Raw genomic sequence first — 21,121 nt, 5'->3', positions numbered from 1 at the left:
TGGGAAACAGAAAGAATGCAGATGAGGGTATGGACTGCGGGCATGTACCACGGCACCCTTAATTCCGGCCCCAAAGCCGGATTAATTGGAGTGTTGCATTAGGAAGGGCATTTGAGAAAAAACTGCCAAATTAAATATGTGGACGATTGAGCTGTTGTGGTGACCCCTAACTGGAGCGGCCGGATGGAATAATTCATTTATTACGAAGCACAATAAAATTTTTACTATGTCAAATCATTAACTTTGACCGTATACATTATAGAACGTGTTTTGTCTCCATAAATCTGCACTTTTTTCTGTTGTTTCTGTTCATTGGTCTTCACCTTGGCAATTCATCACCTTATATTTTACCTCCTAAAACATCAAAGGTAAAAAAAAATAAAAATTCATAAACAGATGAACAGATGATATAACATCTTGGGTTCAATCCAATCTCATACTGATTTAGCACTTTAGAGAATTTGGTTGGGAAATCCCAGATTTTTAAGGCTGTAGGCTACTGCAGAAAGGGGATTTTGTTGTTTCTGCCTGAAACTGAACCATGTACAGTCAGCAGATATGAGCTCTGATCTAAATCCGACGTGGAACATTTGGAAGGGTTTCAGAAGGCACAGATGGACCAGAGCTATTTGCACAACTCTGATGCAAATGCAGAGAATACTGCATCCTTAGTTTAAAGCCAAATTGAGGATAAATCTTTTAAAAATGTTAAAATGGGTATAGCATGGGGTGGTGGGATGTGCGGTTAGCAATATCAGATATTACAAACAATGTATGTAGTATAATTTATTTTAAACTTTTAAAGTTAGACAAATGCCTCGTAATTTCTCTTTGTCTTCACCTTCACTGATAATCACGTTCTCTGTGATTATTTAAGCCTGATTTTAATCTTTATTTGTATACAGCCAAATTTACAGATGGATTATTTAAGTAGGATTACACTGTTAAGTAAAACAGCGTAATGCCTGATGTTTAAGTGGGAAAAATATATAAATGAAAAGACAGTCTGGGGAATATAGTCAAGTTCTCTGTGTAATACAAACATAATGATGTCTTTCACGCCATTAACTGCTGGTCAGAGTCACAACAGATCTAGTTCCACTGCTAATCATTGCACGTGAGGCAGTTATTCCAGTACAGGGTGCCAATCCATCACAGGGCTTCGGCCGTCTCTCCCCTCAGACATTGCCAATCATGTCAGTGTAGACGTCTGACCAACTGAGAGCACCACTGCAATTCGAACCAAGATTCAGGCCAGAAAAAATAAACAAATAATAAAGCTTTATAGCTTTTACTGCTGTTACCAAACAGCCAAACATGACATGTTTTGGTGGCAGTTTTACTGCACCTATTCTCTAAAATAGCACACATTTTATTTGATCCTGTCAGCATGTGTGGACAGCTTTTAATGATTTATTGTTTGCCTAAACAGTCATGCATAAGACGGACTGGCAGCTAAATGTTTGCACTGAGTGATGTGTGTACATACTCAGCATGATTCTTGCTTTACTCGAAAATTCTCACCCCTCCTTCAGCCGTGTTTGTCATCAACTTTAGAGTGAAAGCAGCGCTGGTGTGAATCACATTTTCCTGCTTTTCTTGTTTATTTTTTGGTGGAGCTGTGAACATGATTTGGAGAACTGACCCACCTTGTATATTAACTTAGCTTTAAAGACTGCTGGTGCTCAAATGGGGGTGGAAGGGGGGTTGCTGAAGCCCTGCGATGGATTGACGCCTGGTCTAGTGTATTCCTGTCACTGCTCCTGTGTTCCCCAGGGAATGAAATCATTTGCTTCCAACTTTCTAGCAACAGTTTGGCAAAGTCATCTTCCTGTTCCAGCAAGGACAGAGCCAGGTCTATACACATGTAGATTTGACCAATTTAAAATTTGACATGAACTGGAGTTGAAGTTAATTGCAAACCAGACATCTGACCACACAAATTATTGTTTCATTTAATGGTCACAAATTCCTACAGACACAGGCAAAAATCATGTGAAAAGGCTTCCTAGAAGAGCAAAACCTGTTCTAGCCACAGTGGAGGTCATTATTTTTTTGTGGTGGGGAACAACTCTATATTAGGTACGTTCTAAAGGCTCTAGCAAGTTAATGGTCAGATCTCCAGTTGTTGGGGCAGTTGTAGCCTAGTGGTTAGAGTACTGGACTAGTAATCAGAAGGTTGCTGGTTCAAAGCCCACCACTGCCAGGTTGGCACTGTTGGACCCTTGAGCAGGGCCCTTAACCCTCAATTGCTTAGGCTGTATACTGTAAGTAGCTTTGGATAAAAGCGTCTGCTAAATGCTGAAAATGTAAATATCCAAATACTTGTGGTCATACATTTTAGTATTTGGAGGAAACAGTAGTTCAAACTTGCTATTTAAAACAGTATAAATATAAAGTCAGGCTCTGTTTGTGTCACAAAAATAAATACACCTAAAAGAGATGTTTACGAGGAGTTTGGGATGATGGCCTTGTGCTTTAATCCTCCAGGGCTTTCTCCATTGCATCACAAGCCTGGTTCTTTCACCTCGGATCCTCAGTCTCTCGTCAGCTGACTGAGTGTGTGATAGTGAGTAAGAATTATGCAAGTGTGCTAAGCTGGTGTGTGTGTGTGTGTGTGTGTGGGGGGGGGGGGGGGGGGGGTTAGGGTAAAGAAAGGCGTGTATTTTCCATTCACATTGCTAAGTCACAGTTGGTAGCTCACAACCATGGAAAAATGGCACCAAATCAGATTATTTGGTAAACGCTGTTCTTTGTCCATTGGGAACAAGCTACAGAGTAAAAAAGTAATGTAGTGTTATCCAGTTCCCCAACGGAACCTTGTCGGGCACTGTAGACCCCAACACTGACCAAGGAGAGCCACAGTCTTAAGTGACTACTACTGCTATATCTGTATGTAGACACTTGACCAGCTTATATTGTAAATTAATATTAAGTCAGTATATATATGTATGGGATAGTGTAATTTTACCACTGCCTTATGTACAATCACTTTGCGTTTGCTTGTAGTTGTTGCAGCTAAGGGTGGCACAAGTGTTGCATAACCTTTAACCTGTTGTTTATTTCCTCATGTTCTCCTCCTGTTATATTACGATTTGCACAAGAATGTAAAAACATTTAGTGTGACAGATGCAAAAATTGAGGAAATCTAAACCAGGTAAATTCCTCTTTGTTTGTTTGAGGCTTTAGTGCATAATAGCAGTTGATTGAACTCGGAGGTGAAAGACAGCCCTGTCTGTGAATATGTGATGTGAAGCAGTGGTGTGTGAAGGCCAAGTCTGAGCCCTGCTGAATTCTCCTTCATCCCTCACTGATCCTGATCGGCTTGGCTGGGATGGATCTACACACACATCTCAGAGACCAGCTTTTCAGGCATAATCTGACACCTGACCCAGATGTCAAGGGTCACCTATGGGAATTCTACCCCAAGTCCACAGGATCCAGGAATCTTTGAAGACAGATACATGTTAGTAATTTGTGGTGGTGGTGGAAGAGGGGGTAAGGGTTACCATGATTGTGTTATTGGCCTGGAAGTAGCAATATTGTACTAAATTAATTTCTATTTTTCTAGTTTTGCATCTGTTTTTCTAATCCAAAGGGAAATTATCTGGACAGTTGACAATTTAATGCTAGGTTGGGTTTTAATGCTGATTTTGAAATGTAAAAGCATTGTAGAATTGTGACCAACACAATGCCAGCAATTAAAGGTTGAGGATCTTGCTCAAAGGCTCAACACTGGCAACTTTGGCCGCTCAGGTGGCGCAGCGGTAAAGTACTCTAGCTCACCAGAGTTGGGGTTTTGAATACATCATATCGAACCTCAGCTCTGCCTTTCCGACTAGGCTGGGCGGCAGTATGAACAACGATTGGCTTGGTTGTTCAGGGTTGTTAGTCGGATCATAGGTCCTCATAACTGGTGCGACTGCGGCCCCTGCTGGCTGACTTATGGCGCCTGCACAGGGCTGAGGAATAATACTGATGGGGGTGGGGCCCTCCGTGCACAGTGCCCGTCAAGTATATAAACTCGACTCGTGCAGGTGAAAAATGCACTATCTGTACTGACTGTGCGTACCGGAGGGGGCGCATGTCAGTTGAGAGGCGTCCTCGGTCAGCGGTGAAGGGTCGAATCAGTATAGAGGACGCATTCAGGGTAATTGGACTCGACTAGACTGGGGGATAAAAATTGGGGAAAAAAGAGGAAAAAACCCCAAAAAAAACCAAACACTGGCAACTTTGTAGTGGTGGGGCTTATACCAGGGACTTTTAGATCACTAGAGTAGTTCTCTAACCACTAAGCTCCGCCTCTGGCAGGTGAAAAAAAGCGGTCTGTGACTGCATGTGTTAGTCTGCAGCTCTCCTCAGTCACGGCGCGGATCTGAAACAGCAGAGAGAGTTACATTTGAGAAATTGGAAACGACTAGATAGTTGTGACACATTTTAATCTGGTATGTGGTTCAAATCCTTTAAGCAAAGACACCAAATAAAATAAAAATAAATAGTAAATAAATAATGCAAAGCAACGGTACTGAGGTTCTTGTATAATGGGGCTAGACTGGAGTAAAAGTAATTAAAAATCAATGCCTGTGTGAACTACACCCATCTCCTTACACCCCTCTTGCCTCATTAAGGAGGTAAGTTGCACTTGAGTTGTTCTGGTTTGGCCAGGAGTCAATCTCATAAAGCCATCACATCCTTTCCCAGGGGAGTTCCAGCGCTGAAATCAGCCATGTGAGATGAATGGTGTTTGGTTTGGGAAGCCCTTTCTCCTCTCTCCCTTGAGAGAATGTCTCCACTTTGATTAGACTATTGTGTTCCGGCTTTTTTATGAGGAGGCACCTAGAAGTGTAAAATATGGCTGGTTTACTTCATTTATTTCTTAATTAATTTAGTTTTTTCCCTGGAGCTAGGCATTTCCAATTCCCAGCTTTTCTTCACTACACAGAGAGCCGCAGACTACCACGCACCCCCTCCGACATACTTGCGTTTTGTGGAGTCTCACAGAAAGCCGTGTTGCTTACGGAAGGAAACACTATACTGCTTATTGATTTCCCCACCCCATGTAAAACAATCACAGACCAGACCAGACGGCAGAGGAACCCCGTCGACCCTCCTCCTTCAGGCATGCCCGGATGTGCTTTTTCGATGCCTGGCTGGGTTGACAGCACAGCTGGGATTTGAACTCGAGATCTCAGCGGTGGTGGGCTAGCACATCAGATTGCTCTGCTACCCGAGCGTCCTATATTTAGTATTCACCAAATAAATCTGATGTTGTGGCGCGGTCTGATTTATAAATGTCAGATAATTTCAAATAAGAAACGTTTCTACCTGTTCTACCTTCCTGTTTTATTTATTAATTTGATTTGAAAGGCTCAGAATTTGCATTTTTGGTCACCATCTTCCATCCCTTGCTGAGTGTTTTTGGTTGTTCTTCAGATCTTTGTCACAATTCAACAAATTAGTTAATTTTAAAATTTGCAATTTATGAACACAATATGACCACAAGTATTTGGACACCTGACCATGAGCTTGTTGGACATCCCATTAAATTAGTTAGATTTTTTAGTCTTTTAAAAAGTATCAAGTATGACAGTGGGAATTTGAGACCATTCAGTCAAAGAGCATTTGTATGGTTGGGCTCTGATGTTGGTCAAAAAGGCCTCAGTTGATGTTCAGGCCGCTGGAGTTTCTTTAAACTGAGCTTTCCTTCATGTCTTAATTGAGCTTGCATTGTGCACAGGGGCACAGTCATGCTGGAACAGGAAAGGACCTTCCCTAAACTGTTGCTGCAAAGTTGGAAGCAAACAATTTTCTTTATGTAACTGATTAATTACAATACTTTTGTCCATTTACTGTACTAAATGCTTTAAAAAAAGAAATGGCAACAGATCAGCAGACGTTCATGTGACTGTTTCTCTTCAGGGTAAAGCACACTCATGTGTTGCATCAGGAGGGAGCTCTGTACTTTGAGTTACATAAAGACTGGATCGAACTGACTGTACCGCCAGCTGATTTATTTACTTATTTTTTTACCAGCGTATTTATTTAAGAACACCTTTCCCCTCGGGATTCCATCTCAGATACAGATCCTGAAACAGTGTAAATGACTGAAGCTTGTTCTCCTCTACGGCATTTTCAAGCCTCTCGTTATCATTTCCATTCAATCTGGGACAGTAATTCATGTCTGATGGGCACAGACGGCTACTGCACTGCAGAGGTCTGGATTCATCCCGCTCTGTTATGTAAGAACGTCACTCTCCGATACACTGTGTCCCAAACCGAAGAGCTTAGCTGGGAGTCTCATGTGAGAGATCACTTGCGTATCCATTGTTGTATTCTCTCAGGAAAGAGCATTAAATTGCACCATGCACCATTCATTTTAACACGTGGTAAAACTACGGATATGGGCGAAAGTTTGATTACACTTGTACAGGACACTGTAATTGTACACTGTACACTGTAATTCAATTAAAACATGCAAGTTATAGTATTATTGGAGAACCAAGCTGAAAATGTATAGGCATATAAGATCTAAACCAGTCAGCCCCTTTGTGGCAGATACAGATATTTTAAGCCAATATTATTTAAGCAGAATTGCCGCTCGAGTGGCGCAGTAATAACTTATGCTAGCCCACTACTGCTATCAGCCAGTCGGCTGTCTACACAGACATGATTGGCTATGTCTTGTAGTGAAACGTTTCTGTCAGAAAGCAAACTCAGACACAAGAGATTCTTTTTAGCTGGATTGAAGTTTAATGAAAGCACAATTGTGGATTCTTACATACAGCATAGAAGCATACCGCAGTAAAAACAACTAAGTAATTTTACCTAGGTCCTTTATACCCTATCGCCAACCCCTCCTCCCCGGAGTTGGACACAAGAGAATCAGGAAGATGCCATGAAACATACATATGTGTTATTCAGAAATAACTTGTGATGTGATAGCTTGTCTTTCTTAGATTTATTTTGTCTACATCCTTGTCATGTTTATATTTGCACATTCTATCGGATTGTTCTGTTCTCTTCCGTGATCTTGGTCGCAGTGCTCTAAAAACCATCTTACTGAATGTGTATTTTACATCCTATACTTAATGATTACTAATATATGTGGTGGGTTAGGGTTGGCCAACCAGCCTAGCCAATAGGAGGTGCACTTGTGTACTTTTCTTGCACTGTAACAATTTGGATATATTAAATTCACTGTACTCAGCCGAGGAACGCAGCAGCATGCGAAGGGTGATGTTGGGTGCATCCTCACACTGACAGGGCAGAGTCTTACAGAAAGCTTTAACATGTATAGAGAAACAAAGTCTCCGTGTTGCTCCATGGCCATGCCAGTGTCTTAACCAGACACAAAGTGAATCCTCGTTCGGCCTTCCCTCCCTTAGATAAGTCGAACTGTTTCTGTTGAGCACACAGCCAGAGAACTGTGTATTTTACATTCAGCATCATTGGCAAGACCCGAGTTCGAGCTTCAGAGTTACAGCATTTAAAGATTTTTGCATTTTTGGAACACAAAAATGAGACCATGTATAAAATTTAAAGAACATTGGCAAAACAGTCCAGGATTGAAATTGTCCTTTAGTTCGAATGACTGGAAATCCTTTTCTATGTCAGGTGATCATATAAAAAAGGCACCTTGTTCCACTGGAGTGGCTCTTGGCTGTAATTAAGCTTGGAGGAGTCGGAAGAAGCAAAGTTGGATTTAGAGCAATGATGTCATGTGAACAGAAGTGAGAAAGTCTGTCTGTGTGTCTGCATTGTGTTGGGTAGCAGAGAGACAGAACAGGATTGGAATAGAGGACAAGACGGCCTCATAATGTCAGACGGGAGAGGTTTAGCAGTCTCGAGGGTGACATTTGCTCCAAACAGGCCTTAATGGCTTTGATTTAGGTAGTAAATTCATTAGCTATTTAATATCACCATCATTTCATGATGAGTGCTCAGGTGGTGCAGTGGTTTATTACGCTATCCCACCATGTCTACATGTCTGTGTAGACAGACAGCCCGGCGTCTGAGGTGGGGGCTGGAGAGGGGGTTGTTGAGGATGGTTGCAGCCTGGCAGTAGATTAGTGTCCTGTTCTAGTGGTAATACCTATAAATAAAATATTTTTAAACTTAAACAAGTATGATTTAGACACCAAGCTTAGAGGGTTAAGGGCCCAACATTGGCAGCTTTATCCAGAATTATCCGCGTTAATCTTATCCGCTAAGATAGCATCGCCCTAACACAAGCATTGTGCTGAAAAGTTGTTGTTGAAATTGCGATTTTTGATGCTGCCCCTACAGCATTGCGGTTCCCTTTTGACCATTTTCTTATGGTAAGTTGTTTCCTTTTCATCAGAGCTTTAAGAGTTACTCAAATCGAGCCACATGTGCCCAGGTGGCACAGCGGGATATTCCGCTAGCACACCAGCACCGAGATTCTGAACTCCTCTGTTCGAAACTCGGCGTTGCCACCGATCGGCTGGGTGCCATCCGGCGGGCATAATTGGCAGTGCCTGCAGCAGATACTAATTGGCCACTGTATCTGCTAGGGCGGGGCAACCGGACTGTATGTGGGTGGGATCTTCATACACGGAAGAGACGCCTGTGCAGAATGCAGGAGCGAGAAGAAGAGGGCTGTGCACGTGTCGGAAGAGGCGTGTGCAGCGACATGCTCTCCTCGGATGCAGTCGGGTATCCCCAGCAGCGGAAGACAAATTGAATGTGCTAAACTGGGAGGAAAATGGGGAGAAAATGCATTAAAAAATGAGCCACATTTAAAAGTCCTTTAATTCAGTACTACTTGCAAAGATTTTGCTCCATATCAAGATGCTTCCACCTCCATACTTCACAGTGGGAACGTTCTTAGGATGCATGCAAACCTTCCTGTAGAAATGAAGATGATTACAGTGCAGTTTATTGCTTTTTTTGCAGTTCTAGGAGCTTAAGTGCAAGGTGTTAAATTTTATGAAGCTTAGGTGTCTGCTAATAATTTGTGGTTTAGCTGTAGTTAATAAACCAGTTGTACCGGTGTTTAGTACATCTGGATCTTTTTCATTTGAGTGATTTTTAAAGAATTTTGTTTCTGAGAATCTTACAAAGCTCCTTCACCATGATGGAGATTCTTCTAGCCTCAATGGGCGGCCAAGTCTGTATGAATTATTTTAAAATGGGATGTCCAACAAGCTCATGGTCGAAGTATGGTATCCACTTAATTCTGAGCCATACAGATTGTCTTTCTGTACCAGTGCTGGTGAATGAACCAGTGTTGTTTTTTTCCCCCAGCATGTCCCCTCAGTTTCACATGGTCAGGCTTTTCCCTCCCATCTCATTATCGCCCGGTCGCTCTCCCTCCCTCGGTCTTGTACTCATTACTTTTCAGTCACAAGGCTCCTAAATGATATCATGACGTGTAATTAAAGTGAAAAAAATTCTGTTTTGCACAGCTTTTCTTGCATCATGTCCTGTGGGAAGGATTGTTCTGTCTTTTTTTAGATATTAGCTACTCTGCAGTGCATGGTGCTTTAGACGTTTTATGTATTATAAGATTTATGAGCGAGATCTGTTCACTTAGTCTTTAAATCTTTCTTTGAATTCTATTTGGAATACCATTGTTAATCTTTTGATTTATTTTATGAACAAAATGCATGTTGTCCATACATGATTGCAAGGAATTTATGGATTTCACCACCTACAGTCTATAACATTATTAAAAGATTCAGAGTTTTCTGCCTTTGTAATGAATAATAACTGCATGTGCTGAGTAAAATCCATCAGTTTATCCATCAGTTTATCCATCAGTTTATCCATCAGTTTATCCATCAGTTCATCCATCAGTTCATCCATCAGTTCATCCATCAGTTCATCCATCAGTTCATCCATTCATCCATCTATCCATCTATCCATCCATCCATTCATCCATCCATTCTTGAATAATATTGTAGATACTTAAAGCCAAGTGAGCATGTTTGTCAGTAACAAAATCTCATTTCTCTTTATTAGACTTGGCCTAGAAGAAGTTAATCTTTACATTTAATACAACATTTTGCAACTTATTACAAGGGTCCATGTACCTTTGGTCATTTGTTTTTCATAAAAAAAAACAAAATGGAAAATTAAAAACATTTCGTTTTTTAATTTTGTTTTTTTGAAATGATAAACGAGTGACCAAAGTTAAACGAACCGTACGGGGACCTACAAGCCACGTTCTGATATGACATTTTATGCCATGTTTCATTTACATTTTCGGCATTTAGCAGATGCTGTTATCCGAAGTGACTTACAGTACTGTGATGGTATATTGTCTAAGCAATTAAGGGTTAAGGGCCTTGCTTAAGGGCCCAACAATGGCAACCTGACAGTGGTGAGGCTTGAAACAGCAACCTTTGGATTACTAGCCCAGTACCTTAACCACTAGGCTACAACTGCCCCTGTTCCCAATCATTTCTAGGAAACGACTGTACATAATCAGTGTTTGAGTTCAGGCTGCCAAGCTGTTTGAATCTGTTTGTTGTAGGTGGTGTACAGCACAGAGGAAGTATTAGTCTGAATTGTGCTTCTCCCATCAGACACAATGTTCTGTTTCTTGCCTTGCCTATTTTATTTGGCTACTCCCTTTCACAACAGTGGCACGGGCGTTTATTTATAAATGTTGATAACGCTGACCAGGCTGAAATCATGCTCTGAATGACATTAGCAATTCCACTCTGTTGCTTGTGGGTTGATTACTGATTAAATGAGGGAGGATAAATCTGTAACCCATGATGCCGCTGGTCTGAAATTTAAACCAGCCTCTACTCTGTTTTACAGCTGTACCTCTAATCTACCATGTTATAAGATACAGTGCTGTAAAAAGAAACTGCTTCCTTTGTTCATTTTAAGTAATAAAAAAAGCAAATTTATTTAACGCCCATATTACTCTTGTAAATTGGCCTCCTGCTTACTCAAACAACCATTTACATTTATAGCATTTAGTGGATGTCTTTGTCCAAAGCAACTTACAATTCTGATCACGTACAGTCCAAGCACTTAAGGTTTAAGGGCCTTGCTCAAGGGCCCAACAGTGGCAACCTGGCAGTGGTGGTGCTTAAACCAGAGACCTTCAGATTATTAGTCCAATACCTTAACCACTAAGCTACCACAGCCTCAACTGAGTAACCAAATGTAATTTAAGTAGCTAAATATCTAATTAATTGTAGTTAATTTGAACTGTGATCCAGACCTCCTCATACACTGTCAGTGCCGGACCTTCTAATTGCTATTTTGACCGAACGGCCACCAATCCCCACAGACACATTCTGAAATAAAATAGGAAACCATCACAGATAATTCTAGGTTGTAAAAACTGGCAGGAGATGATGGCAACTTCATATTAGTGGCCGTGGTTTTGGAATGGTATGTCCAACAAGCTTATGGTCAGGTGTCTACATACTTTTGGTCAGATAGGCTAAGGAATGAAGGTGCAGGACATATCATGGCATATCACATATGACGTCCATACAACTCTAAATATAAAATATAATTACAGGCCGACTCACAGCAGCTTGGGAACGCCCCATCTTACACGTTTGTTTATCTTCTGATTAAATGAATTTGGTCACACTTAGGCTTTACCCTGTCTATAATAGTGTTGTACTCTGGCAAAGGTAAAACTAATATACTAATACTGGGTAGAGCCCTCATACACCCTTTACTCTGGGGACAGCCTTAGTTCTTAATGGCATGGTTTCTACAAGTGATTTTAGTTCATATTGAAATGATTGCTCATTCTGGGATGCTTTCCTGCTCCCCACGGTTGTAAAGAGATTATTTGTAGTCCTCATATCAGCTTTAACTAGTCTGGCCATGCTTCTCTGACCCCTCTCATTAACAACGCATTACTGCCTGTAGAACTGCCCCTCACTGGACGTTTTAACAAACTCAAATCAACACATCTGGTAACAACAAAGTCAACTAGATCAAACTTGTATCCCATCTAAATATCTGATTCAGACAGATATTTTTTATTATGATTTTATGTTCCGTGTTGCTGCCATTGCAGGGTACAGGTGTTCCTAATAAAGTGGCCGGTGTGTACAGTAGGTTAAGGTCAGAAACTGCAGGAGCACATTAGACATCCTGTTCTTAATTTAGAAATTTATCACCATGTCCATTGTGTGTGTGCCAACTTGGCTTTCATCGATCTGGTGTGACCATTTTCATGCTATAAATAGCTTTTATGTGTTAGTACAAGGAGTACGTGTGTCTGATAGCTATTTGATATCTCATGATGACAACAAAGAGCATCTTTGTGTCCATTTAACCACAATGTTGAGCAGGAAAGTGACTGCAGTGGCCGTTAAGTTTGGCCCCCATAAAGAAGATCTAATACATCCTCTGCTCCTGAACTTTAGACCCCTGTTCATCATGATTTTTTACTATTTATTTCTTGGCTCCCAAGTTTAACTGTCTAATCCTTATCAGCCACTGTACTTGTATTCATTTTTTCTAAATATACGCTTGTGTGTTGTAGGTAATTGAATCTCTGGGCATTATGATCTACAAGGCCCTGGACTATGGCCTGAAGGACAACGAGGAGAGGGAACTCAGTCCTCCTCTGGAGCAGCTAATCAACCTCATGACCAACATGGCTGAAACGGAGACAGACGTCTGTTCCGATGAGGGTTACGAAGCAACAGAGGAAGAAGATGAAGGAGACGAGGAGACGACAGATGTCTCGAGTATAAAAGGCTACCGCGACATCATGGCGGTAAATATAATTATGTTATTTTATTATTATTATTAATTAGGATTTTAACGTCATGTTTTACACACTTTGGTTACATTCATGACAGAAACGGTAGTTACTCGTTACACAAGGTTCATCAGTTCACAAGGTTATATCAAACACAGTCATGGACAATTTAGGGTCTCCAATTCACCTCACCTGCACGTCTTTGGACTGTTGGAGGAAACCGGAGCTCCCGGAGGAAACCCACGCAGACACGAGAAGAACATGCAAACTCCACACAGAAAGGACCTGGATCACCCCACCTGGGGATCAAACCCAGGACCTTCTTGCTGTGCGGCGACAGCACTCGCCACCTCGCCACCCCTAAGTTCAGATGTGCAATATTCAGTAATATTTAGTATTCATATGTGCAATATTCAGTATTCATTGTGCAATAATAATAACATAAGCATTTTAATTATTTAATTGTGTGTATATAACTTTTTAACTTCAACTTAATTTTTTCTTCTTCTTTTTTTCTTTGTTTTAAGCTAGTAGAGTGTTTATTCATTTTACATAAATGGGTGCTGCTGTAAAAAACTGCAATTTCCCTCTGGGATCAATAAAGTATTCTGATTCTGATAAATATGATTTAATTGAACAGTTTATTGTTAGGTATAAGTGAATGTAGCCAGGCTTAACTACACAGGAACACTATGACACAATCTCATAAAATTCCACACATCTACTGACACTTGTTTTTTGTGTGGTACTTTTTTGGGGGTTGTGGGTGTTAAACTAGGGCATATTTTGTTTTAATTGGGCGTTTTTCCCCGTCACTTTTATTCTGAAAGTCCCGTCTTCACCCAGACCACTTGTGAACCTGTTGTCAAGACACAAGACACATTCTCGAGGCCTCTCCACAATACAGCGGAACAGGTTTTCCACTTTCTCCAGTGCCAACTGAAAACAAACATTTCCTGGTACTTCAGAGGAAAGATGTCACACATTCCATAACGAGGTGTAGCACAGGGCTTGGTGCAAAAAAAATGCAATTCAGCCGGTTGGAAATGTTAAATGTGAGCGTGACTGTCATGCTTTTATTTTATAAGCAAGCGTAAATTCAGACTCGCTTTATTTAGACTCCACGGTTATTCTGGCTTTGGGTTGGGTTCCCACGCAACTGTGCTAACAAAAGAAGCACCTCGTTTTCTGAACAAATATTAATGGACCTATCAGAATCACAGGTTCTCACCAGGTTAATGCACTGGTTTTAGTATCCTATGCAACAAAAGATTTTGGTTGGAAAACACAGTAGCCCAGGGGAAACTCCACCTGCCCCAGGTTTTGAGCTCTTTTCCTAAGAAGGAAAACAGTGTATGCAAATTTGTCATCATGCATTTATGCTTGCTAGTGGGCACAGGTAGCTCAGGTTGCTGGTTCAAGCCCACTTCTGGCAGGTTGCCACTGTTGAACTCAATGAAACAATGAAACAATAATACTTAACACTTATAATATAGCATATCATTTACCAAACCATTAATTTTCTGCAGGTTATCGTTAATCAATCATTGAAATATTGAACAAATCTCTGTGTTTTATGTCATCAAGGCCTGAGGTCAGCTGTTCTTATTGTTGGGGCTGGGATCCACATATTTTTTTTGGATTATTTAGCATTTTTATCGCCTTAGGCTAGTTTTATAGCTCCACTAACATGTGTTAACTTGTCCAAATTTTCTGTGCTTGATGCTGATACGTGTCTTAGAGGTTTTAGTTTTGGCGATTCTGACCAAATGAACTGACTATGCTCTTTTGCATAAGTTTAAACATCTCTTTTACCACTGCTTTATCCTGGTCAGGGTTGTAGTGGGTCTGGAATCACTGGGCGCAATGCAGTAACACTCCATGGCAATTCATTGTGGGGCCTTGACCAATACCCTCTGTCAGATGTAGTCAATCATGTCTGTATATAGACACCCGACCGGCTGATAGCACCACTGGGGATTCGAATCCCAGATCCCAGTGGTAGCGGGCTAGTGTAATTTAATACCATGGCAACCAAGCGCTTAGTGATGGATCAGAATTGGGTTGAAAAGTGGTGGTGTGAAGGGGTTTTCATTTGTTAAATTAGGGTAATTGGCTAAAACAGTGTGTGTGTGTGTTGGGCTGAGCATGTGACTGTACTGTATCATATCAAAAAGGGCTCATTTTGAAAACAGTGAACAGGACAACAGTTGAAAGGTTTGCAGTGTTTATTATGTGCACCTGTGTAATGCAGTTAATAGTAGTAGTCACAAGATAATTAAGCCAGTCAGAAAGAGGGCGATTACTTTTCCCATCACTGGGTGTAACTGTGAGAATTGTGTCAAGTCTCAAAATTTGACTTCAACCGTTTTTTTTCTTTCCTCAGCTGTGCACGTCGCACCTCCCAAGTTCATCAGACGCTCCCAACCACTACCAGGCCGTATGTCGAGCGCTGTACGCTGAGACCAAGGAACTGCGCACTTTCCTCGAGAAGATCAAGACTGCCCGAGAGGTGATGCTTCAACTGATAACGCTTTACATGTCCATCTTCATAAGAAAATCACTGAAATGTTCCTCCATGCTCTACAGTCACATAACCACACGTCTCAGCATCATGAATGAATTAAAATTCTGTACTTGCTACAAGGCATCTGATGCAAATAGCAATGAAGTTCATTCACACTGATTTATTGTGCATCTGTAGGCAGTAGGGGAAGCACATGGTTGTTACCTGACTCACATTATTAAATGGATCCTTTCTCTATCCCACCCAGTAACTGGATAAAACTCTTTATCCAGGCCTATTACTGGGTTTTCCTTCACCACATCATCGGCTGGGTGCCGAGAGTTTGACTCATTACGGTTATTTTCTGAATGTTTCTAGGGCAGTCACCAGCGAGCAGCATGACTCTGTTCTGCTCTTGTTCTGAGTTTGTCTGTGCTGGGTGTGTCTCTGTACTTAAGGCCATAGTATAACTATTTAACATGTTTAAACACTTACCTAGTTTCTTGGATGTGATTAATTGTGTCTGTAGAGGGCACAACCCGGCTGGTGCCTTCAGGGGCCTGGGTTTATGTTGGTTTGAAATTTTAATATTAAACAATGCCATTTTACATAACTCTTTTTCAGATTATCACCACGTAGATTCTTGTTTTATGCACCATATAATAAATTCAGTCAGTGCAGGTACTACCCACGTTAGAAAAAGGGGAAGCTGGAACTGTGAAGCAATTAAAGTGTCAGTTTCTCTCTGTAAGGATTCTCACCAATCTATGGCTGAGTCAGAGACATATTTTCTTATGATTCACGCAGCTTCAGGCTCACAAGTGTCTGCACCCATTAGCATTCATGTTTTTTGTTGGGGGGAACATTTAGCTAAGTGTATGAAGAAACACCTTTGTACTGAGCTGCACTGCTACATTTCTTGGTGTTATTTTTAGAATAGTGCTGCGTTCACATGGACGTTCTTGGCATCTGTTAAAACGCAAACCTTGTTACCCATTGATATTTTGATTTAGTTATTACAGTTGTCTTGCATTTTCCTCCCAATCTAGTCATGTCCAGTTCTCACATTGTAACTTCCTCCATCACAGCACAACACCTGCACATCCATTTAAACTCATCTAAGTGTAATTCAGAGTAGCCAATACCCCTTATGCCTATTTTTGTGAGGTGGAAAGAAACCAGAGAACCTAAAAAATAAGCCATGCAAACATAGGAAAGCATGTGAAACTTCTCACAGAGTGACCAAAGGTGAGGATCACACCCTGGTTTACAGGATCCACCAACTCAGCCACCATGCCACTTAAGTGTGTAAAATAATCATTTGCTGGTTAATAATTGAGGTCAAGGTTAGGGTTTCTTTGTTATATAATTGATTTGCTCTTGTTTATGGTTTTGGTAGCCTGTATTAGAGTATTATCAAGAGGAGTGAAATGCTGTCCACAGAGCAGTGAGCTTTATATTATAAACACTATTAAGAATATTGACTGACAGTATGGACAGTTTATTCGCATGTCGTTTTGTATGAAATATATTTTATTTTATTGAAGAACGCTCTGCATCGGGGTCTGGGTTTTTTTTGCTTCTGTTTACATCATTTAAGCATTTTGTCTTATTGGCATGATTTGAAAAGGTCATCGTCAAACTGGATCAAAGTTAAGTACAGAGACAAGCACGAAAACCCATGCAAAAGATAGTGCAACAGTAAGCTGAGCCTAAGAGTAAATTGATTTTTTACAGTGAATATGGCAGAAGGTGCAGACAGTTAAAATGCCACATTATCTGCATATTGATTATTTCCTAAAAAGCTGGTTAGCGATGAGCCAGTCCACAGTCTGATCAATATTCAAGATATCTTATCTGCACTGCTGCCAAGACTAACTCTCTAATTAGCCAAATAAACTTTAACTCTTCAGTCATCATGCTTTCTTCATTTTTTTTTTTTTCAGAATTTGCGGCGTATGGAGGTGGAGACTCACGAAAAGCAAGTCAGAGACCTAAATGACCTCCAAAATGCAGATTGGGTAAGAGCAAAGTTTCCCCCAGGAGCATAATAATACACAGATGTAACATTAACATTAGAACCACCTGCCTCACATGCTGTCAAGACCTGTTGAGACATGGACTCTACAAGATAACTAAAGGAGTAACTGGTATCAGGATATTACCAGCAGCTTCTTCAGCCTCTGTTTTGTTTTAAGATGGTCCAACAGTGCATTCTGGTGCCACTTCTTCCACACATAATTGATGCACATCAGGCACATCAGTCCACTGTTCTGTGTAGGTGATTTGACAGACACTGAAAAGCTGGAGAAGGTGCAGGAGACATGATCTTGGAGAAAACAGTGTTTGTCAGACCAGCTGATGATTTAGGTGATGTAGGTGCTTTTGATGAAACATTAGGTGGCATGAGCATCTTAACTGTCCTAATACTGTGAAGCCCGATACATAGAAGGGTTTGATACATTTGTGTTGTGACCTGACTCCAGTATAAGGCTCTTATCGAAGTCACTCAGGTCTTTATGCCTGATCATATTTGCTGCAATCGACATGTGAGTATTGACCATAAGCCTAATTTTTAATAGATCCCTGACTGTCACATGCACATCTTTGGGGGGTGGACCTAATATTTCGGCTGATCGGCGTATGTTGATTAAAAAAAATTGTGTAGTTTTTATGTATTTTTCATTATTAAACATAAGCAAGTGTCAAAATGTTCCAATGGTCCATGTGAGTTTAATGAAGTATGAGCACATATATGCAGCGTAACCTGTAGTTCCTCTGCTTTTCAGGCACGGTTCTGGGTGCAGGTGATGAGAGATTTGAGAACTGGTATAAAGCTAAAGAAGGTGCAGGAGCGCCAGTACGACCCTCTGCCGATCGAGTACCAACTCACTCCTTATGAGATGCTCATGAATGACATCCGTTCCAAACGCTACACCCTCCGCAAAGTTATGGTATGTGTATACGTGAGTGAATACTGCATCTGCCATGAAGAATATTTGGGCTGAAAAGTCACTTATGTGCTAGAAGTTTTGCCAGAAGCTTGTTAAATAGGTGAAAAGAGCTCAAGGACACTCCCTTTGCCTGCGCAACGAATTCTGACCAACTTGTCTGCATTTTGCAGATATGTTATCTCTTATCCTTATCTGTTTAGTGATCATGTGCCCTTTGTAGCCTTACATTTCATTTTAACAGGAATGGAACCCGATGTTGTCTCATGCTGCCCATCTACCTCAAAGTTTACCGTGTTTGGCTGTCTGACCCTCTGTACTGTTGATAAGTCCAACAGTGTACTCTTTTCTTTGATTATAAAATGACCATCATTGGCCGCTCAGGTGGCACAGCGGTAAAAACACACGCTGGAACCAGAGCTGGGATCTCGAATACATCGTATCGAATCCGGGCTGAGCAGCCACATGAACAACGATTGGCCTGTTGTTCAAATATGGGCGGGATTAAGCCGGTTGGGGTCTCTCTCTCATAACTAATGCAATTATGACCTCTGCTGGCCTGCACTCGTCAAAGTGTAGGTGATAAGATGATTACGGCATGCTGCTGCCCATGTGTCGGAGGGGGCGTGGGTTAGCTTTGTTCTCCTCAATCAGAGCAGGGATCGTGCTAAAAAGGGAGAAAAAGGGCAGAAAATGCATAAATAAAAAATATAAAACTATATAATGACCATCATAATAATTGTTACATAGTGTACACTATAATGCAATTTATTAGTTTTTTTTCCTCTTCCTCCTCCCCGCTGTGTAGTATACACAGGCATTAGTTTTGCAAACCCAACTGCATCAAATCATAGCTACAGCAGACTTGAGTTCAAATTGTGAACAATACAAATGCTTTACAAAACACACCTAGCATTTGGAATTAGGCTTAAATAATAACTAAATTAGAACAATTTATGGTCATAATGATTTCAGTAAGGTTGATAGTATTTTCCTGGAAACCTGTTGTGTTAGACAACATAATGTTCTTTCGTAAATGAGGCAATTTGGAATTTTAAAGAAATTAATACATTTTCATTGAAATCTCTTAGTAAATAGGTTGAGATCATTTAGTGGGATGGGCATTCAATTTACGAGGACAGGTATTATTTTGATTAGCGCACAAACATGTCACATGGCCTTTTATTAGGAGCTTTGCAAACTTCACACCACCCGCACCTCACATTGTGCACAATTAAATGTGAATAACATACAGGTAAGGCGTCAATGAGAATATTAAGTCATTGATATATGAAGCTTTAGATGCATACCTTAAGCACAATCGCTTAAAGATCAAAATCATGGTTCAAAGTTTTTCAGTATATTGAAGAAATATCTGGAGTCCAAGATGAAACAGTGAATAAATCCTCCCACCCACACCCATTTCTAACAGGTGTAAAAATCAATGATACACAAATAAATGATATTCTTACAATTTTGTGGGAACAGTTTGGAGATGGCCCTTTCCTTTTCCAGCATGCCTGTGCCCCAGTATCTAAAGCCAGGCCATGCCCATTAAGACATAATTTGACCAGTTTGGTGTGGGAGGAACTATAGTGGACTACAGCTCTGACCTCAATCTCATTTAACTAATTTGGAATTAATTGGAATGTCAAGTGCCAGCCAGGCCTTCTCGTTCCGAATGTGGCTCAACCACATAAAGCCTTCAGAAATATTGACATTCAAGGTTTATTTCTTCTTTAACTGGATATAGTTTAAATTCTGGATGAGCTGATTTTGTATCCAGGCTACCTGATCTTCAGCATATTTTCTTCCAACAGTCAACCATAGACAGTCCTCCTGACTGTTTAATTTTAAAGCAACTTATGTTAATTGGTTCATGTGCTTGTAGTTGAATTCCCAGCACAGGGAGCACAGATAGGATGTTTTGGAGACAAAGTTAGAAGAGGTCAGATTGAGATGATTTGGGCATGTGCAAAGGAGGGATGAGGGTTCTGAGGATGGAGCTGGCAGGCAGGTGATTGGTGTGACTGAGAAGGGCGTTCTGGACAGGGTAAGGTGGAGACAGTTGTTACGCTGTGGCGAACCCTAATGGGAGCAGCCAAATGAAGAAGAAGAAGAAGAAGTAGAAAGCCTGTAAATGTGTATTATATTATATGCATGATCTAATAGGTCAACTTTATTTAGCTCACACTCTTTGTGATAACCATGTGCAGTAATGCTATTTGTCTGGATAAAATAATTCATTACATTTTTTATCTCTCTAAGAAAATACTCTGAAACAATCAGGCTGTTAATAGATAATTATTGGGTTGGAGATGGTAATGACGTCTTTTGTTCCTTTTTTTGTCCACTTTGTTTTCATAGCATTCATGTCATTGTAGTATGTAAAACTCTACCTGCTGTGATCTTTTACACCTGTACCGCCTCTTTTTCTTTCCTCAAGGTGAGCGGAGACATTCCTCCCAGGTTAAAGAAAAGCGCTCATGAGATCATACTGGAATTTATCCGCTCCAGACCTCCTCTAAATCCGGTTTGTGCACATACACACATCAGTTTTTTACAATCCAAAGCTCAACTCAAAAGGCTTGTAGATGTCACATCACATATATAGTCTAGAACCACCAGAAACAGGTATTCTGTGAATTAAAAGCTGCTAAAAAGCAAGCTTTATATCTCCATGGTCTTAGAGGCCCTAGTGCAGGAAACAAGCCTCTGAGCCACTTTTGCTTTGTCCTAAAGCTGAACTTTAGGGGATGTTTTGGTTTTGATCTTTGGCAGCATTTATGGCCATGGCCAGGTAAAAAGCTCACTTGACTAAAAAAGCTCACTTGATATATATATATATGCTATTTTCTCTCAGTTTTTCTCTGACCTTGGCAAAACGACTACTGTTCCATGTACTTTGTATTGTTCATAGGATGACAGAGAGGTTGTCTGCTATAGATA

The 21,121-nt window shown here is 40.7% G+C and overlaps 1 protein-coding gene across 2 annotated transcripts in view; it reads left to right on the top strand.

Moving 5' to 3' along the window:
• The window catches only part of spire1a (spire-type actin nucleation factor 1a), a 37,833-nt gene that overhangs the window by 3,102 nt on the left and 13,610 nt on the right, over nt 1–21,121 (top strand). For both annotated transcript variants that reach the window (XM_063010363.1, XM_063010362.1), the window contains exons 3-7: nt 12,494–12,730; nt 15,102–15,227; nt 17,168–17,242; nt 18,011–18,175; nt 20,619–20,705. In XM_063010363.1, the coding sequence (XP_062866433.1) occupies nt 12,494–12,730; nt 15,102–15,227; nt 17,168–17,242; nt 18,011–18,175; nt 20,619–20,705 (690 nt within the window). The remainder of the gene's footprint in view (nt 1–12,493; nt 12,731–15,101; nt 15,228–17,167; nt 17,243–18,010; nt 18,176–20,618; nt 20,706–21,121) is intronic.

The sequence above is a fragment of the Trichomycterus rosablanca genome, chromosome 2, assembly GCF_030014385.1.
Source record: "Trichomycterus rosablanca isolate fTriRos1 chromosome 2, fTriRos1.hap1, whole genome shotgun sequence".
In the NCBI taxonomy this organism is placed as follows: domain Eukaryota; kingdom Metazoa; phylum Chordata; class Actinopteri; order Siluriformes; family Trichomycteridae; genus Trichomycterus; species Trichomycterus rosablanca.
This window is presented reverse-complemented; position numbering and strand designations above follow the sequence as displayed.